This window comes from Cydia pomonella, chromosome 23, assembly GCF_033807575.1.
Source record: "Cydia pomonella isolate Wapato2018A chromosome 23, ilCydPomo1, whole genome shotgun sequence".
Classification (NCBI taxonomy): Eukaryota; Metazoa; Arthropoda; class Insecta; order Lepidoptera; family Tortricidae; genus Cydia; species Cydia pomonella.
This window is the reverse complement of record NC_084725.1, coordinates 9,940,070-9,962,958: the sequence shown is the minus strand read 5'-3', so window position 1 is coordinate 9,962,958 and position 22,889 is coordinate 9,940,070. Positions and strand designations below refer to the sequence as shown.

The window sequence follows — 22,889 nt, the reverse complement described above, 5'->3', positions numbered from 1 at the left end:
TTACGTCTAGGGGAGGTACCATAAAAAAAATATTTTAGATTATATTGTACGACTTTGTCGGCTTTATTGATTTATATATCTATGCGAAATTTCAGCTTTCTAGCACTAACGACCACGGAGAAAAGCCTCGGACAGACAGACAGACGGACATGGCGAAACTATAAGGGTTCCTAGTTGACTACGGAACCCTAAAAAACTAAATATAAAAATCATAATTATTTAATTATACGTACAACATTATGTGCATTCGTTACATTATAACAGTAAAACTCTTCAACATTTCATAATAAATCACTTTTACAAACAGGAATATTATTAAATATTTTCAAGACCGATTGGTACCTAGGTTATAGTTTTAAGACGTCATGTAAAGATTTTGAAGGATAGGCGGTTATTCTCACTAATTATCATTATCACAAAGTTGTTATCAGTGGTAACAGCTGAGACTTCTTTTCTCACATGTCCTAGTGGTAACATCTTAGAAAAATAATTCCTAAGTTGGTGGTGATTAGTGGGAATAACCCGGAAATGTCTGTAGGGCCGTAAGCTTTTTTTGTATTTAGGTACCGTCCAAAAGAATAAATACATCAGGTGAAAAATACACACAATTATTCGAAATTGCGATTTCAAGTCATAAATATATTATGTATACACAATAGGTAACAAGTTATATACAGTACAAATATCTAAAATCAGTCTTCCGGAGAACTGTCTTACAAAATACATTAAACAAACTAATGTATACTTACCTTATATAAAGTTTATAATATCTCCGAATACTCGAGATAAGTTGCAAAATTAAATAAGTTAATATACAATTTCATAGTGTCGAAATCTGTACAAAAAGTACTTCTTTGAAGAAACTAAAGTAAAAATAGCAGTCAAATGATGCTGTGGGATAATATATGTTGATGATAAAACTATTTTATATTTTTACTATTCTAGATACTATAGCCAAAGCTCGGAACCGGTTTTTAAAATACCGGTTTATTTCGGTTTTCCCCCGAACTTTTATAAGAACTCGAACGTTTTAAGATTTTTATTGTAACCTAATAAACTGGTTTATTCGACGACCGACGCAACGGCCGGTCGGCCTGGTGGTGTGCTACGTAAACATAGACACCGACATAGAAAGAAACCGGTATTTATTGTTCTAAACCGTTTAATTGGACAAGAACGGTTCTCATAAAAACCAGTTTGAAAATAACGGTTTTTCGAGTGAAACCGGAATTAAAAGGCTTATAAATATGATAACGGTTTGGATATGTAACCGGTTTCCGAGTCTTGATTACAGCAACAATTCGATTACCCAATCTACTAATTCTATTAGGTTTTTTACTATAATGTTTGAGTGGACAGACTTTAACCTAAGGCCATACAAGGAAAAGATAAATTTTTCAGTGAAATTGGAATCTACAGTGTAAGAAACAGATTTGTTTTATGTTTGAAAATTGAACCGATGCAACTCTGTTCCTATTAAAAATGATTAAAATCTCATTGAACTATAGTCCTAGGCAGGATCGTAAGCCTTAACCTTTGGTATGCTTAGGAGCAGATCTGCTCCATGTACTCGTATATTCAACAAAATGCAACTTAAACATGAAGAGGTTATAGTTGCTAAATAAATGGGTATATATCGTGTCATTCACGAAGACGCACGCCGTGACCCGTATCGTCATATTATTAAAGGTTACATTTGACAAATCTGCGCGTCATCGTGGAAAACACGAACTATATCTTAGATAGGTAAACAAAGTGTCATTTTAGTATCTAAAATACAGAAAGTATAAAAACAGCTTATCCCTCGCTTTCTACGACGCATCAGGTCAACGAAGACAGTCAAAATTCAACTCTAATATTCAAACTTCTAGACCGTTTTTTGGCTGGCAAATTTAAACTACTGCGTTTAGTGTCCTTAGGTTTCTTCTTAGTAGAAGACTGCCCCAGATCTTTATAACTTGTGCATGCTTTTTCCCTTCCTTCATCGGCGTTCTTGACGTACATGGTGAATTCGTTCGCGCCCTTTTAGCAAGCCGGTGTGGACACTACGAAGCAATCTTTTAGTTCGCTTTTTGTCTAATAAATTTAGACCCCCAGAAATTGAGGGGTTACGCCTCCTTAGGTTTTTTCTTAGCCGAAAACTGTTCTCCCAAGGTCTTCATAACTTGTGCATGAGTTTTCCCTTCCTTCATCGTCCCATAGTTCTCTTTCACGTACATGGCGAATTCGTTCGCGCCGCCCTTGCGCGCCGGTGTGGACACGACGTGGCCGTCTTTGGTCTTCCTGTTGACTATGATCTCGAATGTTCCGTGGCAGTATCCGCAGCATTTCTTTGTAGTGTCTATGGATTTGGAGTGGCGATGGATGCTGCAAACAGACGGTACAAATTAGCTTATGCTCAATAGAGTTAAATAGGAATGGCGAGAAATGTAAACAAATAGTAACGAAGTGAGTATTTGAGACACTAAAAAGTTTGACGCAAAATTGAGAATAAGTATTGATAATGTTTGACAATCCAGCAACTACCAATTAATTATAGGTGGAGGTGAGGAATATAATCTCCATGTACCAAAAAGTGTCTGTCAAAAACCCTTAAATAGATGGCGCTACAACACCTAGAATATTTTAAAATAGATTCAAATCATAGACAGCGCACTTCACTCCGTCAATAACGCCTAGGTTCTTACCTACTCTAGCGCTACTCTGGAGATTTGGAACTATTATTTATAGCTGACAGCTGGACACTTGTAGCAGTTCTGCCTATGGAGATTGTATTCCTTACCTCCACCTTCCATATACAAATTCTATGGGGCCGTACAGTGTCATCTAGTTCAGCCATCAAATTAGTGGTTACAGTATTTATCATATGAATATTATGGGGATAGTGCGCATTGGAGGGTCTGCCGTGCAGTCTTGTGACCTTAATTAAGTATAGTGTTTATTGGAAAGAAGTATACCTGTCAAGCATAGGCTTACAATGAATCTCACAAGATGGCAGAACCTACTATGTCTAGTATACGTGCACTGTAGAGGAAACAGTGCAAAGTACGTGAACTGTAGAGGAGCACTTGTTTTGGCGTGAAGTGTACTAAAAGTCCAGTTTATTTCCGATTTAGGTCACAAGACGGCAGACCATCCAACGCGGCCCCTATACAGAGTAACAGACGCACCTCGAGCAGAAATAATAATTGGCGTTGTTTTTAGGAAGTTTTACGAAGATTTTTTTTTTGTTTTAGGAAAGACGTACCTGTAACCGCATTTGGTGCACTTGTAGGTGTATTTGAAGTGTATCTCCATGTCGTGGCAGCGCGAGATGTCGCCCAGCTCGGGCACGGCGCGCACGGCGCGGGCCGCCCTGGGGACAGGAACGAATGCCAATACCAGCGGTGGGCAAACCTTCTTCATGGGGGGCCAGAAAGTTTAATAAATTTCAGAGAAGGATCAGAATTGCAGGAAAAATGCATTTTAATGATTTTGGGGGGGACGGGCATATACTTAAGTAGTTTTTTATTTTCTTTAAGGAATTACCCTTGAATTACCCTTTCATGTAGCGGTATCTCTGAAAGGGAAACCCCTACCTAGAGCTAAGTCAAATGTACGGGTTAGCCATTCAAAGGGAGAGCCAATAGTTGGTGCTATTCGATGAACGGCTAAGCCTTGAAGGTTTTTTTCTGGGAAGGGGTGGACGGGTCCCTGCTGAGTGGACGCTCGAAGCGGAGCGTGCGGCGTGGCATCGGGCTCATGTTAGCAGCGCGCACTGCGGCCGCTCCTATACGTTTGCATTTGTTGAACATGCACGCCGCACGCCCCCCCCCCCCCCCCCCCCCCCCTACCCCCCTGCACACACAACTCGAGCGTCCACCCAGGCCTCAGACTATACAGGTCAGACATCAATGGATCAATGAGGAGCTGCTCTGGTTGCTGTACCCGTAGCTGTTACATGAAAGTGATCTTAGAAAAAATGTCTGCCTCGCACAGCTGAGCTGGGGAATGAACTGTCGCCAGCGGTATTTCCGGACCGATACGACCTTCAAACCTTCAAGAAAAGAGCGTACGTATCTTAAAGTCAGTAAGTTGCGTTGATTTATCACGAAGTTCCCATGGCCACCTCCTGTCTCTATCCTCACATCAGCTCCATACCATCATAATATTGCATTTTCATCCGATTTACATATGTGTGCCAAATGTCAGCTCAATCGGAAATCAGGAAGTAGGTCATATTTAGCGTCCAAGTTTTTACATTAACTAATAAATAGTTATTTGTTTTACAAGGGGGCAAAGTTGTTGTTTAACCGCTCGTGCTAATATTGATACCCGAGCAAGAGGAAGATGACAAGATAAGGGTTAAACAAATTTTGCCTTCGAGTGAAACAAAAAAATGTTCACAACACCAACGCAAGGAAAATACTAACTATGAAATAACAAAAAAACACAAACCAAATCAAATACAAAAGAACTTAATTAAGGATTTCTCATTCAAAATGATCACTTGTCAATTCTACCAGGTAACATAAGTAAACACACATGTGGATAAAATGCAACTTTCTCATTAGTTTTTGAACAATCAAGAGGGCCTTTACCAGTTGGTGTAGTGAAGTAGTTATTTATGATCGATACAAGTGCAGAAAATAGGAAAATCACAACGAGTGGTGAATTAAAACACGACCGAAGGGAGTGTTTTAAATCGACACGAGTTCCGATTTACCTTAGCGGTCCAAGTCCAGTCCTGAGTTCTGAGTCGACCAACCAAGCCGCATCGTGGCACAATTCATGTATTAGAGTGTTTCGGACTCGTTGTGGAGTCTCCAGAACTTTGAGAGTTTTATCGAGGAAGTGCAAAATTTCTACTAGATTTTTCATGTTTATTCCTATTTTAAATGCTTACCATTTCTTCCACAGCGGCCCGTGTCCAGCCCTGAGTTCCGAATCAATCAGCCATGTTGCAGCGTGGCACAATTCATGTATTAGAGTGTCTCGGACTCGTTGTGGAGTGTCCAGAACTTTCATTGAGAGTTTTATTGATGAAGTGCGGATCCGATCGCCCCGTGACGTTTTTACGAGGCGGTTTGTTGTGGTACTGAAATATCATTAGCTTAAATTAAATTAATTATCATTTATTTAATTAATTATCATTTATTTAATTAATTATCATTTATTAACTTAATTATAATTCATTTAATTAATAGTTAGGATAGTTTCTTTCCCATCTGTCCCCGCCGGGCACAAATCATAGGTTAATTGAATAACAACAATTTTAACAAATTTGGCGTATAGGATCCCATATATAGGTATGATCATTTCTATGATAACGTAATTGTGGCCTTAGAGTACCTAAAGGTTCATTTGGTATACCAAATAATATAATACCCGCTAATAATCGTGGTACTGAATATTCCAAAATAGAACTTGAATACCTGTTCACCATCCAATTTTAGATTTTACATCAAATAGACAAAGATCAAAATAGTTATTCTTATTTACGATACAAGTGCGGAAAGTAGGAAATTCGCAACGAGTGGCGATAAATTAAAACACGACAGAAGGGACATTACCTATTCGCACCTGTATCGTAAGACGTTTTGGTGTCCCCGCCGGGCACAGATGGGAATAGGCGCTACATACAAATCATTCCCATCTGTGCCCGCCTCTTGTATGGCGGTGGTCACATGGGGCGGATACAGATGGGAATACCCCGACGTTTTGCAGTACAAATGGCCCTTTAAACTTTCGACATAGGCACGGAACCACGTTTGGCCTGGCCAGCCACATTAGAGCCCATAACAGGCGTAATCCATAATTGCTGGGGCCGCCGGCATCGAAATCGATGAGGTTTATATGCCCATATACTAATGTTAATAGCCCAGTGGTACTCCTAAGTTTGCTGTCCCACGCGATCGGCAGATCATTGTATAATGTTATTAGACTTACCCAGCGGCACTCCTAAGCTTGCTATCCCACACGATCGGCAGATCGTTGTATAATGTTATTAGACTTACCCAGCGGCACTACTAAGCTTGCTGTCCCATACGATCGGCATATCGTTGTATAATGTTATTAGACTTACCCAGCGCTACTTCTAATCTTGCTGTCCCACACGATCAGCAGATCGTTGTATAATGTTATTAGACTTACCCAGCGGCACTCCTAAGCTTGCTGTCCCACACGATCGGCAGATCGTTGTATAATGTTATTAGACTTACCCAGCGGCACTACTAAGCTTGCTGTCCCATACGATCGGCATATCGTTGTATAATGTTATTAGACTTACCCAGCGCTACTTCTAATCTTGCTGTCCCACACGATCGGCAGATCGTTGTATAATGTTATTAGACTTACCCAGCGGAACTCCTAAGTTTGCTGTCCCACGCGATCAGCAGATCGTTGTATAATGTTATTAGACTTACCCAGCGGCACTCCTAAGCTTGCTGTCCCACACGATCGGCAGATCGTTGTATAATGTTATTAGACTTACCCAGCGGCACTACTAAGCTTGCTGTCCCATACGATCGGCATATCGTTGTATAATGTTATTAGACTTACCCAGCGCTACTTCTAATCTTGCTGTCCCACACGATCGGCAGATCGTTGTATAATGTTATTAGACTTATCCAGCGGTACCTACTCCTAAGCTTTCTGTCCCACACGATCGGCAGATCGTTGTATAATGTTATCAAAACTTACCCAGCGGTACTCCTAAGCTTTCTGTCCCACACGATCGGCAGATCGTTGTATAATGTTATTAGACTTACCCAGCGGTACTCCTAAGCTTTCTGTCCCACACGATCGGCAGATCGTTGTATAATGTTATCAAAACTTACCCAGCGGTACTCCTAAGCTTTCTGTCCCACACGATCGGCAGATCGTTGTATAATGTTATTAAACCTACCCAGCGGTACTCCTAAGCTTGCTGTCCCACACGATTGGCAGATCGTTGTCGAGGGCGTTGTTGAATACGACCCGGTTGAATTCCTCGTATAACCTGAAGTACAAGAAAGCAAGTTGTATTTTTTGTCACTCTCGCACGTAAATGGTGCTGATTTGAAATGGAAAGGCCATGGAAAGCCAAGGAATTGTAGTTTTTAATTAAATAATGTAATCCGAGAACGTTATAATCCTTAAAATATTATAGTCTGTCAAGCAATTTCTGTCATTAGAAAAAAGCGGGAAATATAGAAAATGTCGGCGCAAAGTGTATCGTCCCATAGGAAATTTGATTTTCGTGCCTTTTTCGACTGACAATGTTAACTAAAACTGCCTGGATATGTGACTGAACGACCTGACTTTAATCTACATTATTTGATCATGTAATGTTTTCATCTACCCTCAACTGGCTTGAGGAGCCATTTGAGGGTAGATTTTTTTTTACTTTTATTTAAATACCTAAAGATACAGAGTATAGGGGAGAGGAGAGAGCAAATGATATTAATGATAGCAAATAATACCTGCGTGTGAGCTGTTCACGTAGATTCTTGTAGTTGTCCCGATATTGGAACGCTTCGGGGTGACACCGCCACGACGGGACGTTGTAGTCTAAAAGACAATATCAACAATTTGTCTTATTGGTAAGTATTATTATCATATTTCTTTACTTGTCTCTCCGATTGGAGGAAGTTTTATTCCAATATTCGCGGGCTTTTGGCCAAACGAATACAGAAAGTGTAAAATAAAATCCTAATGTTCTAGAGTTAGGAACTTACGAACTATCCTGCATGTGTTCATAACAGCAGCTTTTTGCAGGAGGATATATGTGAGTGGATGAACATCGAGTTTTTAGGCTGGTATGCAGAGAACGAGGGATAACACCAGTGGATGAAATTATAATCGGAATAGTTTTTACGGTATTCACCGTATATTTATTGATCTTTTCGGTGTGTGTAGTGGTGAGATTGTGGGTGTTTGGAATAGCAACGTCGATCAGATAAACAGTCTTTACAGTACATATAGTACTACTGTCTCGCACTAGTGCGAAAATTAGCATATTACGTTACTGTGCCGAACATTTAAAGGGCCATATGTACTGTAAAACGTTGTACGATACATGTACGAATAGGTAATTCACAACTCGTGTCGATTTAAAACACTCCCTTCGGTCATGTTTTAATTTATCGCCACTCGTTTCCAATTTCCTATTTTTCGCACTTATATCGTAATGTACTATTGCAGTTTTGTCATGAAGTAATATTGCATTTTTTTAATTGTAATATCAATATCAGGTCTATTGTAGTGGATAGTTCTGTCTGTAATTATGGTTCTGTCCCAGTAAAGTTTGTAATCGGGTGATCCTAGTACAATCTGAGGAGTGTATTTATAGTAAGCGGTCCTATCGTTGATGAAGTTGTATTTGAAGGCAAGATATTGGTGTATGAAAGCTGCAACTTGGTCGTGACGACTTGTAGTCAATCTTTATTATTATTGGAGTTTGTGGGCCTTTGAGTGCCACGTCGACCAGGAGCGATCTATAGTGACGGTCCTTTAAATTTTTTTTTTTGGATACTACGTCGGTGGCAATCAAGCATACGGCCCGCCTGATGGTAAGCAGTGTCCGTAGCCTATGTACGACTGCAACTCCAGAGAAGTTACATGCGCGTTGCCGACCCTAAACCCGCCCCCCCTCGTTGAGCTCTGGCAACCTTACTCACCGGCAGGAACAATACACTATGAGTAGGGTCTAGTGTTATTTGGAATATTTGGCTGCTGTTTTCTGTAAGGTGTAGGTACTTCCCCAGTTGGGCTCTGCTCTAGATCTGGAATGACATCCGCTGTGCTGTGCCCTACCACACAAAGCGAGATGACATTCGCAATGCCCATACCATCATCCCATAATCATTACTAATGCCCGTTGAATCCAGGAAATTCCAGATTCTTTGGGCCGTAATGTTCTGTATCTCATAGGGTTGCATTAAGCGGTTAGTAAGTGTAAGTACTATCGGTGGCATCTTTTCGAGCGATGGCGTCATAACCTTTGACCTATGCTCTCGTAGATGGTGCCACTTTTTGATATTTAACAACTTTAACACATATTAGTGAAATAATAAGGATCAAAGTCAAAAGGCGTTCTAAAAGTTTAATCATGTGTCGAAAGATGGCAGTAAATTTACTGTGGCTACAAAGTTTGACAATCCACCTCTATTTCTAACTCTCTTTGGTTCTATAGAGAAATAAGTAAGCATAGAGTGCTCATTCTACACATCAGATTTCTTACAGAAATTGATTTTGAATGATCAATTTTTTATTACGTAAATTTGGATTTGGTTTGGTTTGCTTGTTTCGGTATTTTATAGTTAGTGTATTTTCTTCGTGTTAGTGTGGTGAACATTTTGTGTTCAAGTCGCAGACAACGTTTGTTTAACCCTCGTGCCTTGAAACCCTCGCAACATTCCAGATTCCACTTCTTGCACCACTCGCTACGCTCGTGGTTCAATTTTGGAATCTTTTGCTTGCTTGGGTATAAATATTGGCACAAGCAGTTAAATTACAACTTTGTAAAACTAATAACTAAGCAGTCGAATGATTCCAGAATTGAACCACGAGCGTAGCGAGTGGTTCGAAAAGTGGAATCTTGAGCGTTGCGAGGGTTTCAAACCCCCCGAGTGAAACACTATTTTTTTTTTCATTACACCAACCAACCAACCGCATAACTATCACATTGCAAAGAGACACAAGAACAGGTAAAACTAAGTAAAAGTTTATAAAAAGTCAACTGTTACCTGCCAAAGATCCCATGAAAGTCAGTCTCTTAACATTATCCGGAGTAACATCGACATTTTCCACCCGCTTCACTAAACTGTCCACGTCTTCTTCCAAATACTTTACCAATTCCGTCACTGATTTACCCGGCGGTAATTTCTTCTTGACAGTTGAGTTTACATTTCTCTTGACTGCTGTCCCGGCTGGTTTGTCAGTCTTTTTGACAGTCGGCTGTGGTGTGGCAATTTTCTCAGTAAATAACTTCTTCTTCGATGATTTCTCGCCTTCTGCATCTTTAGTTAAGTGTTTTCTGTCGGAATCTGTCAAATATAGTTCTTTGGTCTTTTTTATTCTTACATGAATATTTTCCTTATCACTGTCATCATCATCATCATTAAAGTTTAGTTTCTTTGGGATTCCATCGATGTCATTTTTATGTGACACAGTTTTGAACAAACTCGGTATGGACTTCCATACCTCTCCGTAAATATCGTCAAGTAATTTCTTTTGGGAGTGATGTATTTTCTTTATCGAGCACTTTTCTAGCGACTCGTTGGCTTTGTCTTTGGGCGTTGAGGGTACAGGTTCAGTTCTCGGTGTGGCACATAGTATTTGTTGGGCCGGTGACCACCCTCCTATACTGGGTCTGGATTTTAAATTCTCTCGAAGAGGAGATTCGTTGGAGCGGTTAAAGGAAACCTGGAAGAAGGTAAAGGAGATATTTGTTAAGCAATACAGTGAAAGATAATCAAACAATTAACCCTTTGATCATCGAGAACCTTTTCGGAATGCACGAAGGTTGAATTTAGGCTGTAACCGCACCATCTTTGGCGGGGAAAGGGTTAAAAAAATGCTCATTTGAAGATCATAAATCTCTATCTCTAATGAGTAACTTACTCATCATCAGCATATCAGTAAGACATGAAGCAATTTCCATGTTTAGCGGTTCTCTGCCTTTTCTTTGACAACCTGTTATGATACGACTAAATACTTATATTACAGGCATTGTACTACTACAAGCAGGGCCGGATCTAGGGTAGAGCGAGTGGAGGCGCCGCTCTAGGCGTCAAATGGTAGGGGGGCGCCAACATGGAAAATGTGAAAAAAAAAATCTAGATAAAAGTTTTAAGTGGCGTGGGCGCGCAAATACGCGCGAAATGGCGGGGCGGGAGTGATTTAAGCTAACGAAAAATCCCTATACATCACGGTGCAAGCAGAACCGACTTGCAGGACATAAGAATTCGGATGCAATAATAGTTGTGTCAAGGATGAACTGGAACATCCATAAGTTGTGTGCTGTTGCTGGGGGCCATGAAAGGGAGATTCTAGCCCTCGACAAACCACATTGATCTTGTTGCGAGGCCGAAGGCCGAGCTGCAGGCCAAGTTAGGACACAACACAGTGGCTAAACTATCTGACGGGGCAAAAACCTGCAGGCATTTCTTAGGCTACGCAAAAAATATAAACTGAGATCCTGGTAAAGGCGAAGGCGCAAGGACGACTGTATGAGCGAAAGGAGCGTAAGCATGATGATGACCGAGCTTCGAAGCCCTAGGAAACCGATTCAAGTTTGGCTTAGCAGATGAGCAAGAGTAGGCGAAATCAACACAATGTCGTCCGCTTAGTCCAAGTCCTCTAAAACGTTCGCGTCCCATGGTATACCTCTCGGTGTCGATACCATATTACGCATGACGTCATCTATGAGAATCACAAATAAATAAATAAAGCCAAGTCATATCCTTTATAATTTCAGGATTTTCTACACAGCACAGAACTCGGCACCCATATAGATTTCAATTCTTTTGTTGGCGAGTCAACAAAGACACATATTCTTAAAATTGAACTTGGCTCTCATTTCACATTTATGTTTTTGTTTGATTATCATTTTACTAAAAGCAAGTACCATATAATGTCATGCTCCAGGAGCACTTATTTGACATTGGCGAGAGCATCATAAATTTGATGGAAGCCATTTCTAAAGACAAAAAGAACATATCGAAGTGATAGTGACAAAAGTGTATAAAATGTGACAAGTTACTTACATTACCAGCTTTGCTGGGTTGTTTCACCGCTTTTGGTAAGACATTTTCAAATTCATCCGAGTCATTTATAATTATAGGAGATCCCAGTTTAGGTGTAGATTGTATCTGAAATTATAAAAAATGTTTCCTTAAATTGATCTTGTTTTACAGATAATTAAAAATTTGTGAAAATTATGTACCCCAGTACGCACATACGCTACAGAGAACACAACACATTCTAAGAAAACAACATCAACAGATCAGCATCAAAGAAAGAACCAGCTCCCACAATTACTTTGGCAGACCTGGCTACAGAGATTTGTCTACTATGAGGAGACAGTGGACAGTGGAAAACTGCGTCGTCAAAATGATATTTATATTTTAAGATTTTTATGATTGTATGTTAGTCTGTAAGGTATGTATATATGGGCCATAGTTGCCTGAAAATAAATGATATTTAATTTAATTTTAATTTTAATTAAAAATAAAAGAAAAATTCTCCAACATTTATAACTACTGTGAACGTTTAGAGGAGATTTCCGGTTGTCTATCAGCTACACAGTTTTGAAGAAAGGCAAGAGAAAACTGTTTGACGGCTGGTCTGGCCTAGTGGGTAGTAACTCTGCATATGAAGCTGATGCTCCTGGCTTTGAATTCAATCCCGGGAAGGACATTAAATTTGTGTAATTTTAAATCATGTGATTCTATGTATATAAGTATTTATATATTTTATATATCATTATTTGAATACCCAAAACACAAGCCTTCTTGAGCTTACTAATTAGGACTTGGTCAATTAGTATAAGAATATCCTTATAATATTTATTTATTTATTACGGTGAGTGATCTAGTCCAAGAAAATGCCCATGTAAGATGGGAATATGCTCATTTCTTTTACTGGCAGTAGGGCCAAAAAATATAAGTGTGAAAGCTACATCACGAGACAACGGGTGAGAGTGGGTGATAGCATGCAGTACGATGTACAACTCTGCAAGCATGTTAATTTTGGCCACAAAGAAGGGCAAGCTGTAAGACTAAGAAAAGATATGTTTTTGTAACATTTATCTAATATTAGATTATTACTAAACCTTCTGTAATTAATTACTTTTATCTGATTTTTTTGACAGCACATTATTTTAACACAGTATATTTATGTAATGAATAAACACCAACTAAAATATACTAGCTATCAAGATTAGATCAAATTATCAGTTGTGCAAGGCATGTTCTAACACTAAACAACAAATAACATAATCATTTCCAAAAATAATTATGATAAAATAATTGACTTTAATGATTTATCAATTACTACAGAATGATAAATATCAGGTACAGTCAGAAATGGATAAACAGCTAAGGTTTTCAAAATGTTCTCATTTCCAGGAATGATGCTGTAAAGATAATTTTGAACACATGCATATAAGTTCATTTTTCTAGCATTAAAAGAAATGTAAACAATCTTGATGTGTCTATTTATTCAAAAAATATTTAAAAATGCTTTATAACAATTAGTTTTGTATTACTTATGAAAGCCATATATTTGATTTATAAATTTTACATATTAGCCGGGTCCACACTGACCGAGCATACGCGTGAGACAATTTCCTCACGCACAATACGGTCAGTGTAGACTGTTTTGCATCAGATGAAATTTAGTTTTTAAAGTTCTCATGGTAAATGTATTCTACAGCTAAAAAGACATGCAATAGCACATCGTCTTTAGGTATTTATTTGTTAAAATAAAGAAATACAAGCGTGACAGAGTCCAAAACAAGGCAACGAAAATATTTGTTCGAACCATTTGCTGCTGAATTTAAAAAATATTTAAACTTACACGAGGGAAGTCCAGCTTTAACCTATCAAACGAGTCGTCTAGAATTAACACATCAGGACTTCGATTGGTTTTAATTTCTTCAAGCTTCGTCTTGTTTTTCTTTAAAGACAGTTTATTGAAGCCTGAAAACAATACGACTTTTTGTAGTAATTAAAATGCACACACACGTTACACAAATGTTAGACACGGGGTATTTAACACTTACGGCTTCTGACTTGTGTTTTCTTAGTTTCCATTTTGCGGTTACAAAAGAGTGCGTGGAAAGTAGAAAAATACTAAAATAAAATAATTAATTCATGATTGAGCTTGAAGAAATTGCGGCCGTTACTTTTGTATTGTATTGAGAGATGAGTAAATGTCAAATTCAACGCTATACCTACGTTACTGGTAAATCAGCTGTTAAGAAAATAGGAATAATGAAATGTATAATTTTCCTGTATATACGAATAATCTTATGAAAATATCACATTACGATAATACAATACGCTTGGCTTGAAAATACTTACTACACTATTTTTAATTTAAAAAATCTGTATCCGTATCACTTTTGAAATAAGTGCAGCACGCTCAAAATATTGTAGTAAAACGTAGAACGAATCGTACAAGTGAAAAGTAGAAATTAATATCCATACGTTAAAATTGACAGTTCAGGTGTATATGCGCCATCTGCTTTTTATTACTTGTACGACTGTGCTTCTTGGAGCTCTGCCCGTCACAAAATATTGTTCTGCTATCTACCACTAGATGGCACTTCTACTAACTCTACTATCTACCGCTAGATGGCACATAGGATTTAGGGTGTACGTAAGGCTGCTCTCCATCGTCAACGATAAGCAAGAAGAGAGTAATTTAGAGTAAGTTTTTTTCTTTACGGGCGAGTGTTTAGTGAAAAAATATAAGAAATCGTCGATGATTAATACGTAAAAAGTTTATAAAATGACGACGCCGTTTGTAAAATGGCCGAAGGTAACCTGTAAAAAGTCCGTATTTTGTAATATAGATACCTTATGACATTAACAGCGCGGTTTTCAATTTGCCGCGGCATTTTGGTCGAATTAGTTCTTTAATTTATCACGCGTGGCGAACTCATCAAAACTATGAACAACGCTGGGGTGTCCACCAAATCTGGAGTTCGTCTGACTTATTAGGGACGCGTGTGGCTGGGGAGACTTTTGGATCTGGCTGGCTTCAGGATAGTGGGGTGGTCTGATTCGGCTTTGGGTGACCTTGAGATTTTAGTGGCTGCGAGGATGGTGGTGTGGTATAAAAGATAATATAGATGAACAAAACAGGTCACCCTCAGACACCCATCGCGTTTGTAAAATGCTGAATCTTACAAGTTGACTGCGACATTTATACCACTAGTATACGGTCTACCACTACATGGTACTTATACAATAATGTGACGGCTTATACGATATACTTATAAAGCACACGAGAGCTCATCCATTCAGTCGGTCCAGTGGTAGTACCTACTACCTACTCAGACTTTTCCTATAGCCAGGCGTTCTTCTCTCCGTGCTGATTTGCTGAATTAGGAATAGTGCCTTCTGTCAAAAGTTGCACTTCTCATTTTAGTATGCATGAAAATTGATGATAACAAGTTTCAATAATTTCTTTAAGTGAGTTTGATTTTGCATCGCAAAAGATTTTACAATTTTGTCACTTTGTAATTAAGGTAACAGTCCCTCGTTGAGGAAGTAACGAATGACTACAAAGAATAATTACTTTAATTATTTTTCCGCGTGCACAGAGCTAAATTTAAATTTAGCATTTCATGGTGTTTACCAGCAGAACCTTGCCGGCGTACCTTTCATTTCATTTTACGCAATATTTGAGACGTGCCAGTGCAACGCGCATCTGGGTCAAGTGTTAACTTTTATTTATTAGGAAACAGACAAACGAATCCGAGATGTACTATTTATATCTAACCCTCAAAACTTTGTTTATCCATTCAGCCGCCATTTTCCAATTGTCAATTTCACCCCTGGCCTTAAACTTGGCGCATGCGTAGTAATCGCGTTGCAAACATCGAATTACGGCGTGAATAATCTAGTTTTCACCTAATGCAGCGCCTTGAATGTTGTCATGGACGCCTAAAATATTATAAAAAGGTTTTTAGTGCTCAATTTTATATGATCAAGTTTCTAGGTTATGAAAGAGTTCGAATTTTGAATTTGCAGTGCGGCGCGGTAGTGACCTCTGACACCGGCGGCCATATTGGCTAGACACCGCGTTTTAATGGCTTGAACCGTGAATTGTACGCGATTAGGGTTCGAAAGGGTCTATTAAGGCTGGTCTCAGCTGTTTTCAAAAATCGAATGTCTGCTTTGCCGAAAAATCACCGACGTTCAGTTTGACGTCAGTTACCGAACGGTGTGGACGATTTAATAACCGACCATGTAATGGTGAGTGCGTAAAATACGGCGAAATGTGACTAGAACGTGTAGAAAAGTAGTGGTTTTGTTTTATTTTACGTGAAATAAGTTTATCAAGGTGCTTTTTTTAGAACACAGTGCATACCTAGTAAATGTCGTGTGTAGAGATTTTTTGGATGTTGCATTTCTGTATAGATTGGACTTTTCGTTCTTAGAAATTATCAAGATGTTCTATGAAAACCTAGGTACAAAAATGTGGACGGAGATTCTAGAATCGATATGTTGTTCGCTTCGCATGCTGACCACGTGGTTTCATACACTGTATTTACTTTACAGTTATATATATGTTATCTTTTTCCACATCGTATAAAATAAAAATATCAAGTGGACAACTTATCAAAATCGTGGGTTCATTTATATAAGGACGAAAAAATCCTAGTAATGCGTAATGTATTATGAATGTATTATGATTGTAATACTATGATATATTACTAAGATTTTTTCGTCTCAACGTTGTGCAATAATAATATATTAAAGAATATAATTCTAAAACATGCAACAAAAATTTTCATATTGAAAATAAAACTACATTTATTAAATTTCCATGTACTTAATTGTCTAAATTGTAAAAATAAAAACCAAAAAGTATTGGCAGCGGTGGGATTCGAACCCACGCCTCCGAAGAGACTGGTGCCTTAAACCAGCGCCTTAGACCGCTCGGCCACGCTACCACTTGATTGAGATGTCGAAATTATGACATACAAGCTGTAAGATAGTATTCGTTCATTCTATACATAGAATTTGACTGATAATAGTGATAATGTTTATGTAATTTATTCTTCACATGTAATCGGTAAGAACTTGTAATTACATGTTGTAATAATAGGTATTGAACTATTGATATTCAAAGAATTAAACTTTTGTTAAAATATCGACCTCTTTTACCTAACAATAGTTGACAAATAAAATGATGGTTGACATGGCAGAAAGTGTTAAACATCTTGTCAGTTATTATTTGTAAATCGAATTATTATGTTTTTTTTTTCGGTAAATGATATGAAAAGTTTTCTTAATTGCTATTTAACATATCTTAAAATATCGGTAGCTAATTTGTTAGCAATTTATATATACTTATTACTATTAGCAAAGTGTAGTAAATAAAACAGACGAACAACCTCCATAAGTACTACACTGCGACAATCTTGATTGTTGTAGATGGTGCCAAATATTATGTTTACATCATTTCAAAACGTTCAAGAGTTCCGTAGATATATATCGTCAGTCATCGTCTCCTACTGGCTGATACTTTTTCAGATGACAGTTTAGATGCTATCATGAATTAAAACAATAGTCAGCCGGTTGTATCGCGATGGAAAGACCGTCAGCTCCGCGGGCTGTCCGCCCGCGTAGCCAGCACGCCAATCGTTAACGCTACGTGGCGAACGAAACGCATGTGTCACTGTCGCACTTATATCGAAGAGTGATAGAGAGAGATGACTATGGTACCTATTTCAAAGTTTGTGTTCATATATCGCTCCCTATTTGCTATAGTAATTTATTTTAGTTTAGTTTTTGAGTTGTTATATATTATTTATTGTTAACGCGTCTGAACTTTCATAATGAACAATTCTAACACCTCACTACATATATCAAACCCAAATGCCAAAAATGTTAAGTTAAATAGTTTCGAAGTTATTTCAGAAAATAGGCAAGAAATTGACCATTTATTTACCCCCGTTATCTCCGAAACTACTGGGTGTAAATTTGTATAAAAAAAACACAGAAACACAGAAATCTTTACCTATACAAGATTACAGGAAAACCTTTAAGAAGTCTACCTTCCAGCGAGACTGACGTGAAGTACGGAACTCTTGAACGGAACGTTTTTTTGAAGTGAAAACTTCTTTAGAGGCGCTGTGTACTATTTGTCACGTGACCGACAGATTCGACAGATTGAAAATTCGTAAGACGGACACGTGACCTGATCGAAAAAGTGTAACAATGTCATTGAAGCCAGTAGTTAAATTTTTAATGTAATATAAACCGTCCAGTTTGCGTACGATAGCTTAATAAATGAATATTGTATTTTACCACATAAATGATAGTACTTTTATACTGATAATTAAAGCAATCCGTGCAAAATTATTCCCTAACCATTCCAAAATATCAAAAATGCACAACGTAAATATTTAAGTTTTCACTTCTGCCGGCACTCCCGGATTGCAACCCGTTCTTTTTTTTTAAATTTCTTGATGATATCATGACGTATCGACAGTGCTTATTTTGAAAACCCCGGGGCTGCCCAAACGTACAAAACGTGTTTTCCATTTTCCTCACATAATCGTGATTAGAATAGAAAATTGCTTAATCGCTCTATTTATAGGCATAACTAGGCACGCGCGGTTTTCCTGCCCAGCTGGAAAACGGTCGCTATGCAGTGTTGCCAGGCGTCCGATAATTATCGTACAAGTACTATAATTTGGGCTCCGGTACGATGTACGTTCCAGAGAGCATTATTGTATGCACAAGTACGATAATTTGAGCTCTTAGATGATGACACCCAAAAAGTCTAGTATTTGAAGCAAAATATGACACTTTTTCTCAGAAATAGGATGTTTGGCTCCTTGGTGTAAGTCATAAATGTCGAAATGCCCTGTAAACCGTTTGGATCTATTATGTGAAACTGATTTTTGCGCAGTTTAGTCGAAAATTATGTTTTCTTTGATTATATATTGGAAATTTAAGCTTATTTTGCAAGAAATGTTTGGAGTTACTTGCTTCTTGATAGGCGTATAGTTTTTTTTTCAACGGTTCGATAATTTTGACACTCAAATACGACAAATCTTTTCCACTCACCTGGCAACACTGGCTATATGTTTATTGCCTTATTTATTAGCCCTTGTATTATAATTGTTAAAGGTTACCTACATGTATCTTATTACATCTTCTGTATTTGCGGAGGGAAAATCAAATATAGTAAAACTAAGTTAATAGCATCGCGTTTAAAGTGATTTCCCGCGTAATACCTACACGATCTTACATTGATCCCTGTAAGTTGTTTTCATACATATTTTATCCATATATATGTACATTCCATACATATATATATATATATATATATATATATATTTTTTCCGCTATTACAAAAAGCTGTGATTGATTACTATACATTTTGATTGACTAACACAAAATTTCAGTGGGGCGACACTCCTTTCGACTTTCCGGCTTTTTGCCGAGCAATTATTAAATTAAGGTTGGCACAACTTGACGTCCCTATACGTGCACGACCACAGATAACATAATGACTTGAATTTTGACCCTATTCGCTCTAACGCGCTTGATAATCTAGGAACCACACAATGTACTTCCACAGTAGGTAATGTTATAAAATCTCGTGGGTTGCGAACCCTGAGGGATCACAAAATTCACAAAGCCGTCTTTAAGGGGTCGCGGGGCCAAGCGGGGCTCAAAGTCAAGGTGAAAAAGAATTCGTTATTTATTCGTTATTCGTATTCGCGGGCTGGGTTTCCGCAACTCGACGTCGCAATTCGCGCCTATTTTGCGTGATGGTGGGTTGACGGCACTACTCCTGCCAACCCAACTCTACCAGGAAGCCTAGCAGACCCTTGATGTTGCCGACGACTTCTGGGAGAGACCCCGGGGAACCGAGGTATTGTGCCCGGTATTCTGCCACCCCTGGGCATTCAAGAATGACGTGGGCGGCTGTCTCCTCCTCCTCCATGCACGCTCTGCAGAGGGGGCTATCTGTAACACGTAGGGTTAATAGGTGTTTGTTTAGTGGGGCGTAGCCGGTTATGGCCCCAGTCAAAAGCCGGAGCTGTGGCCTCTTCAGCTGTCTCAGCCTCCTCGACAAACCGGGGTCGATTGTCGGGAGGGCCTCCTTCGCCTGCCTGCACGTGCCTAGGTTAGACCAGTACTGTTGGTGTTTTACCTTGGTGTTGCATCTCAGCATGTTCCGGAGCCAGGCATAAGGCAGAGGTATGATTGGCTCCGGTCCTGCCACCCTCAGTTCCGAGCCACCTCTCGCCAATATGTCGGCTAAGAATCAGAGGGCTTACCGCGAACCACGTACGACGTATTGCCTCCCTGTGACACTTATGTGCAAATTTACAAGTGCGACAGAGAGGTAACACGTCGAACGTGGTTCGCGGTAGGCCCTCAGTTGCTATCCGCGGAGGGAAAGGATCACAATTTTTTTACTTACGGGTTGAATTTGGTTCCAAAAGTCCTCGTTTAGGATCTCTACAATATTTGAAGATACTATCAATGGTTTAGTTTTTCCATTGTTTGTTAACTATGTAAGTTATAATATCTATGTAACGCGACTTTTTAATATGGGTAATTAGGTGAAGTTAGTTTCTGAGTTCCAGAGCAATTTTTTTTAAATTTGAATCCTATTACGAAAAGAATATATATTTATAATAATAACTGTGACGTTCCTCGGCTAAGGGTACATTATGGTCGCCTTTGTACATTGCCAACATTATTATTGTATCTTTACCTGTCCCTCATGTACACTAAAGTGTTTACATACATACATACATACATATATTTATCTGTGGAACGTCACAAATAACAATATAAATTATTCTTTGTTCATATTTTTCATCTATATACATTTTTTATTTTGAAAGTCATACTCGTCATAGGTAATAGTTATTTATCAGTAATACAATTTATTGTACGCAGAGCCTCGTGAGGTATTATATAAACTTATTCGTCGGACCTTTCTAACTCCAATACAATCCAGTCTAGCAACGCATCCCTCGGGCTGCCTGTGACCTCTCAAGGCCACGCCATTATCGATCCGAGGTCCGTAAGGTCACGGTCAGGTAAATATAGAAACGCTTAAGCAATCTAGCTGCTAGAAAGCGGGGCGCCCTGGTAAAAGGAGTTAGTTCTATTAGCTTGTAAAACGTCTTGGAATATATAATTTAACACTGTTTTTTTACAGAACTATTGCATACGACTAGGTAGTTTTTTCTTACATTAGAAAATATTTCATTTTAATTTACTTACGTCCTTACAACTGGCCATAGAAAAGTTAGGACAATTTTACTAAAATAATCGACTACTGAATATAATTGTACAATACAAAAAAACAATACACCACTTACTGAAAATTAAATAAACGATTAACAATGTCAAATTAATAAATGATTCAAACAAAATACATGGGCCAAAAAAAAAAATTAAATAATCGAGTTGATTCATCTCATCTTTCTCGCGTTCCACGCGGTCATCTGAGCCTGGGGTTCGCTTTGGCAACTAATTTCAAAAATTTGCATAGACATTAGTTTTTACGAAAGCGAAAGTCATCTGCCTGCGTAGCCAACGTTAATGATTGGTATGTTAGCTACGCGGGCTGATCTTCCAACCCAGAGGGAAAATTAGGCCAATATTGGAATTAGTCCGGTTTCCTCACGCGATTTTCCTGCACCGAAAAGCGACTAGTAATTAAATATCAGATGATACGTTACGTTCCACTTCCACAGGTAAAGGTACCTTGTGGCGGTTGGCGCTTAGGTCGCGGAGCACTGCATTAGTATTGAAGCGTCGTTAATAATGACGTAAGCGCCAACCGCTATATGGTACCTTTACTCGTGGAACATAAGTTCTGGAAAAGTCATGGATACGACTCGGGGTTGGAACCCACGACCTCCAGATTGAAAGTCGTACGTCGCGTCGCTCGCTTTTTTTACGCGTGCCTAGGTTGCAATAGTATATAGGTTGCAACCCTCGCCCACCTGGGCAGGCATACACCTGCCGCGTGTGTGGACGTGGGATCCTCTCTCGCATAGGGCTATACAGCCACGAACGCAAGTGTCGTTACCAGGATGCTGCTTAAAACATCTCACACAAATGAAAAGGCTTATTATTGAGTCATCCTAAGGGGGACACCCCGAACACCATAAATTGCTTCCGTAAGTTTCAGACAACATATGAACAGAATATAAAGAGGCTTGTATAAAAATCCCCGAAATAGAGACGTCATAAACAGCAGGTAAAGTTACATACATGTAATACAAGGACTTCTGGCAAGGTTTAACAATGAAGCCATTATACTAGGGTATGCCCCGTGCATCGAGGTGATCGAGATGCATTATACCAAGAAGTGAATGAAATGAATGATGAATGAATGAAATTATTTGCGCGGGGTAAAAAGACGTACCTACGCCTAAAAGGACCCACTGATTAACAGTTCGCCGGACGGTATCGGCCTGTCAGTTAGAACAAAAAATTGACAGTTCCGAACAACAGACAGGCCGATCGTCCGGCCCCTTTAGGCAATACGAGCCGAGGTTTGAACCCACGACCTCCGGATTGTAAGTCGCACGCTCTTACCGCTAGGCTGCGAGATGCTTAATATAATAACTGATCGTGATATACCCCATTTTATTTACCATGGCGGGATTCCACTTGAAACTGCTCAAGGAGAACCATGATGTTGATCTATTGTTTAACAATTGCTTTACGAGCTCAAAGCCAGCGTGTGTTCAAATAATAACACAAAAGGATCAAGACTGGACAGTTACACGTAGTACACGCCGCCGCAAAAAAAAAGTTTGCCGGGTATCTTTTGTTATCACTACTCGTATTATATACGCCTAATGACCGTCTCAAGTGGAATCCCGCCATGGTAAATGAAATGGGGTATACCCATCTACGCATAGGTACTGCTTCACTGACAATTGCTTAATCATTTGACTTTATATTTGCAGGTATTATGACTAGCAATAATTAGTCGTAGTTTTATCAACTTCCTTTGAGTAAATATTGGTTTTTCCTCGAAATAAGAAGGATATTAGCCATTAGTTAAAAAGCACAGAACTGATCTATTTTACGAATTATTTTTTGTATATCATCGTAATATTTTATACCTATGATGTAAGTCGAAGAGTGAGAATTTATAGTTTTTTTTACAAACTTTTATTAAACTTGCAATGT

At 38.8% G+C, this 22,889-nt stretch overlaps 2 protein-coding genes and 1 non-coding gene across 4 annotated transcripts in view; 1 reads left to right on the top strand and 2 right to left on the bottom strand.

Moving 5' to 3' along the window:
• Positions 1 to 1,248: 1,248 nt before the first annotated feature.
• LOC133530595 (germ cell nuclear acidic protein-like) lies at positions 1,249 to 14,031 on the bottom strand. Its single transcript, XM_061868559.1, has 9 exons — positions 13,748 to 14,031; positions 13,543 to 13,664; positions 11,730 to 11,834; positions 9,708 to 10,386; positions 7,443 to 7,530; positions 6,887 to 6,979; positions 4,886 to 5,077; positions 3,248 to 3,355; positions 1,249 to 2,367 (listed from the first exon to the last, which is right to left on the bottom strand). Exons 1-9 carry the CDS (start codon positions 13,776 to 13,778, stop codon positions 2,109 to 2,111), a joined length of 1,677 nt encoding a protein of 558 aa, XP_061724543.1. The 5' UTR covers positions 13,779 to 14,031; the 3' UTR covers positions 1,249 to 2,108.
• Positions 14,032 to 14,233: 202 nt separating this feature from the next.
• LOC133530596 (solute carrier family 41 member 2-like) overlaps positions 14,234 to 22,889 on the top strand; it is a 138,478-nt gene continuing 129,822 nt past the window's right edge. The window contains exon 1 of one of the 2 annotated variants that reach the window (XM_061868560.1): positions 14,234 to 15,656. The gene's annotated coding sequence lies outside the window, so the exon portion shown is untranslated. Of the gene's footprint in view, positions 15,657 to 15,744; positions 15,951 to 22,889 lie in introns of those variants that run through there. The other variant, XM_061868561.1, reaches the window with a different exon arrangement.
• On the bottom strand, positions 16,570 to 16,651 carry Trnal-aag (transfer RNA leucine (anticodon AAG)). The gene has a single exon. It is a non-coding gene; the product is annotated as a tRNA-Leu (tRNA).

What these genes read in the sequence shown, in the direction of transcription:
- LOC133530595 (XM_061868559.1), bottom strand. Translation starts at nt 13,778, where the DNA reads ATGGAAACTAAGAAAACACAAGTCAGAAGCC. An exon ending in CGTGAACAGCTCACACGCAG is followed by an intron (nt 6,980 to 7,442) that starts GTATTATTTGCT and finishes CTTGTACTTCAG; the next exon opens with GTTATACGAGGAATTCAACC. An exon ending in GGGCCGCTGTGGAAGAAATG is followed by an intron (nt 3,356 to 4,885) that starts GTAAGCATTTAA and finishes TCCTGTCCCCAG; the next exon opens with GGCGGCCCGCGCCGTGCGCG.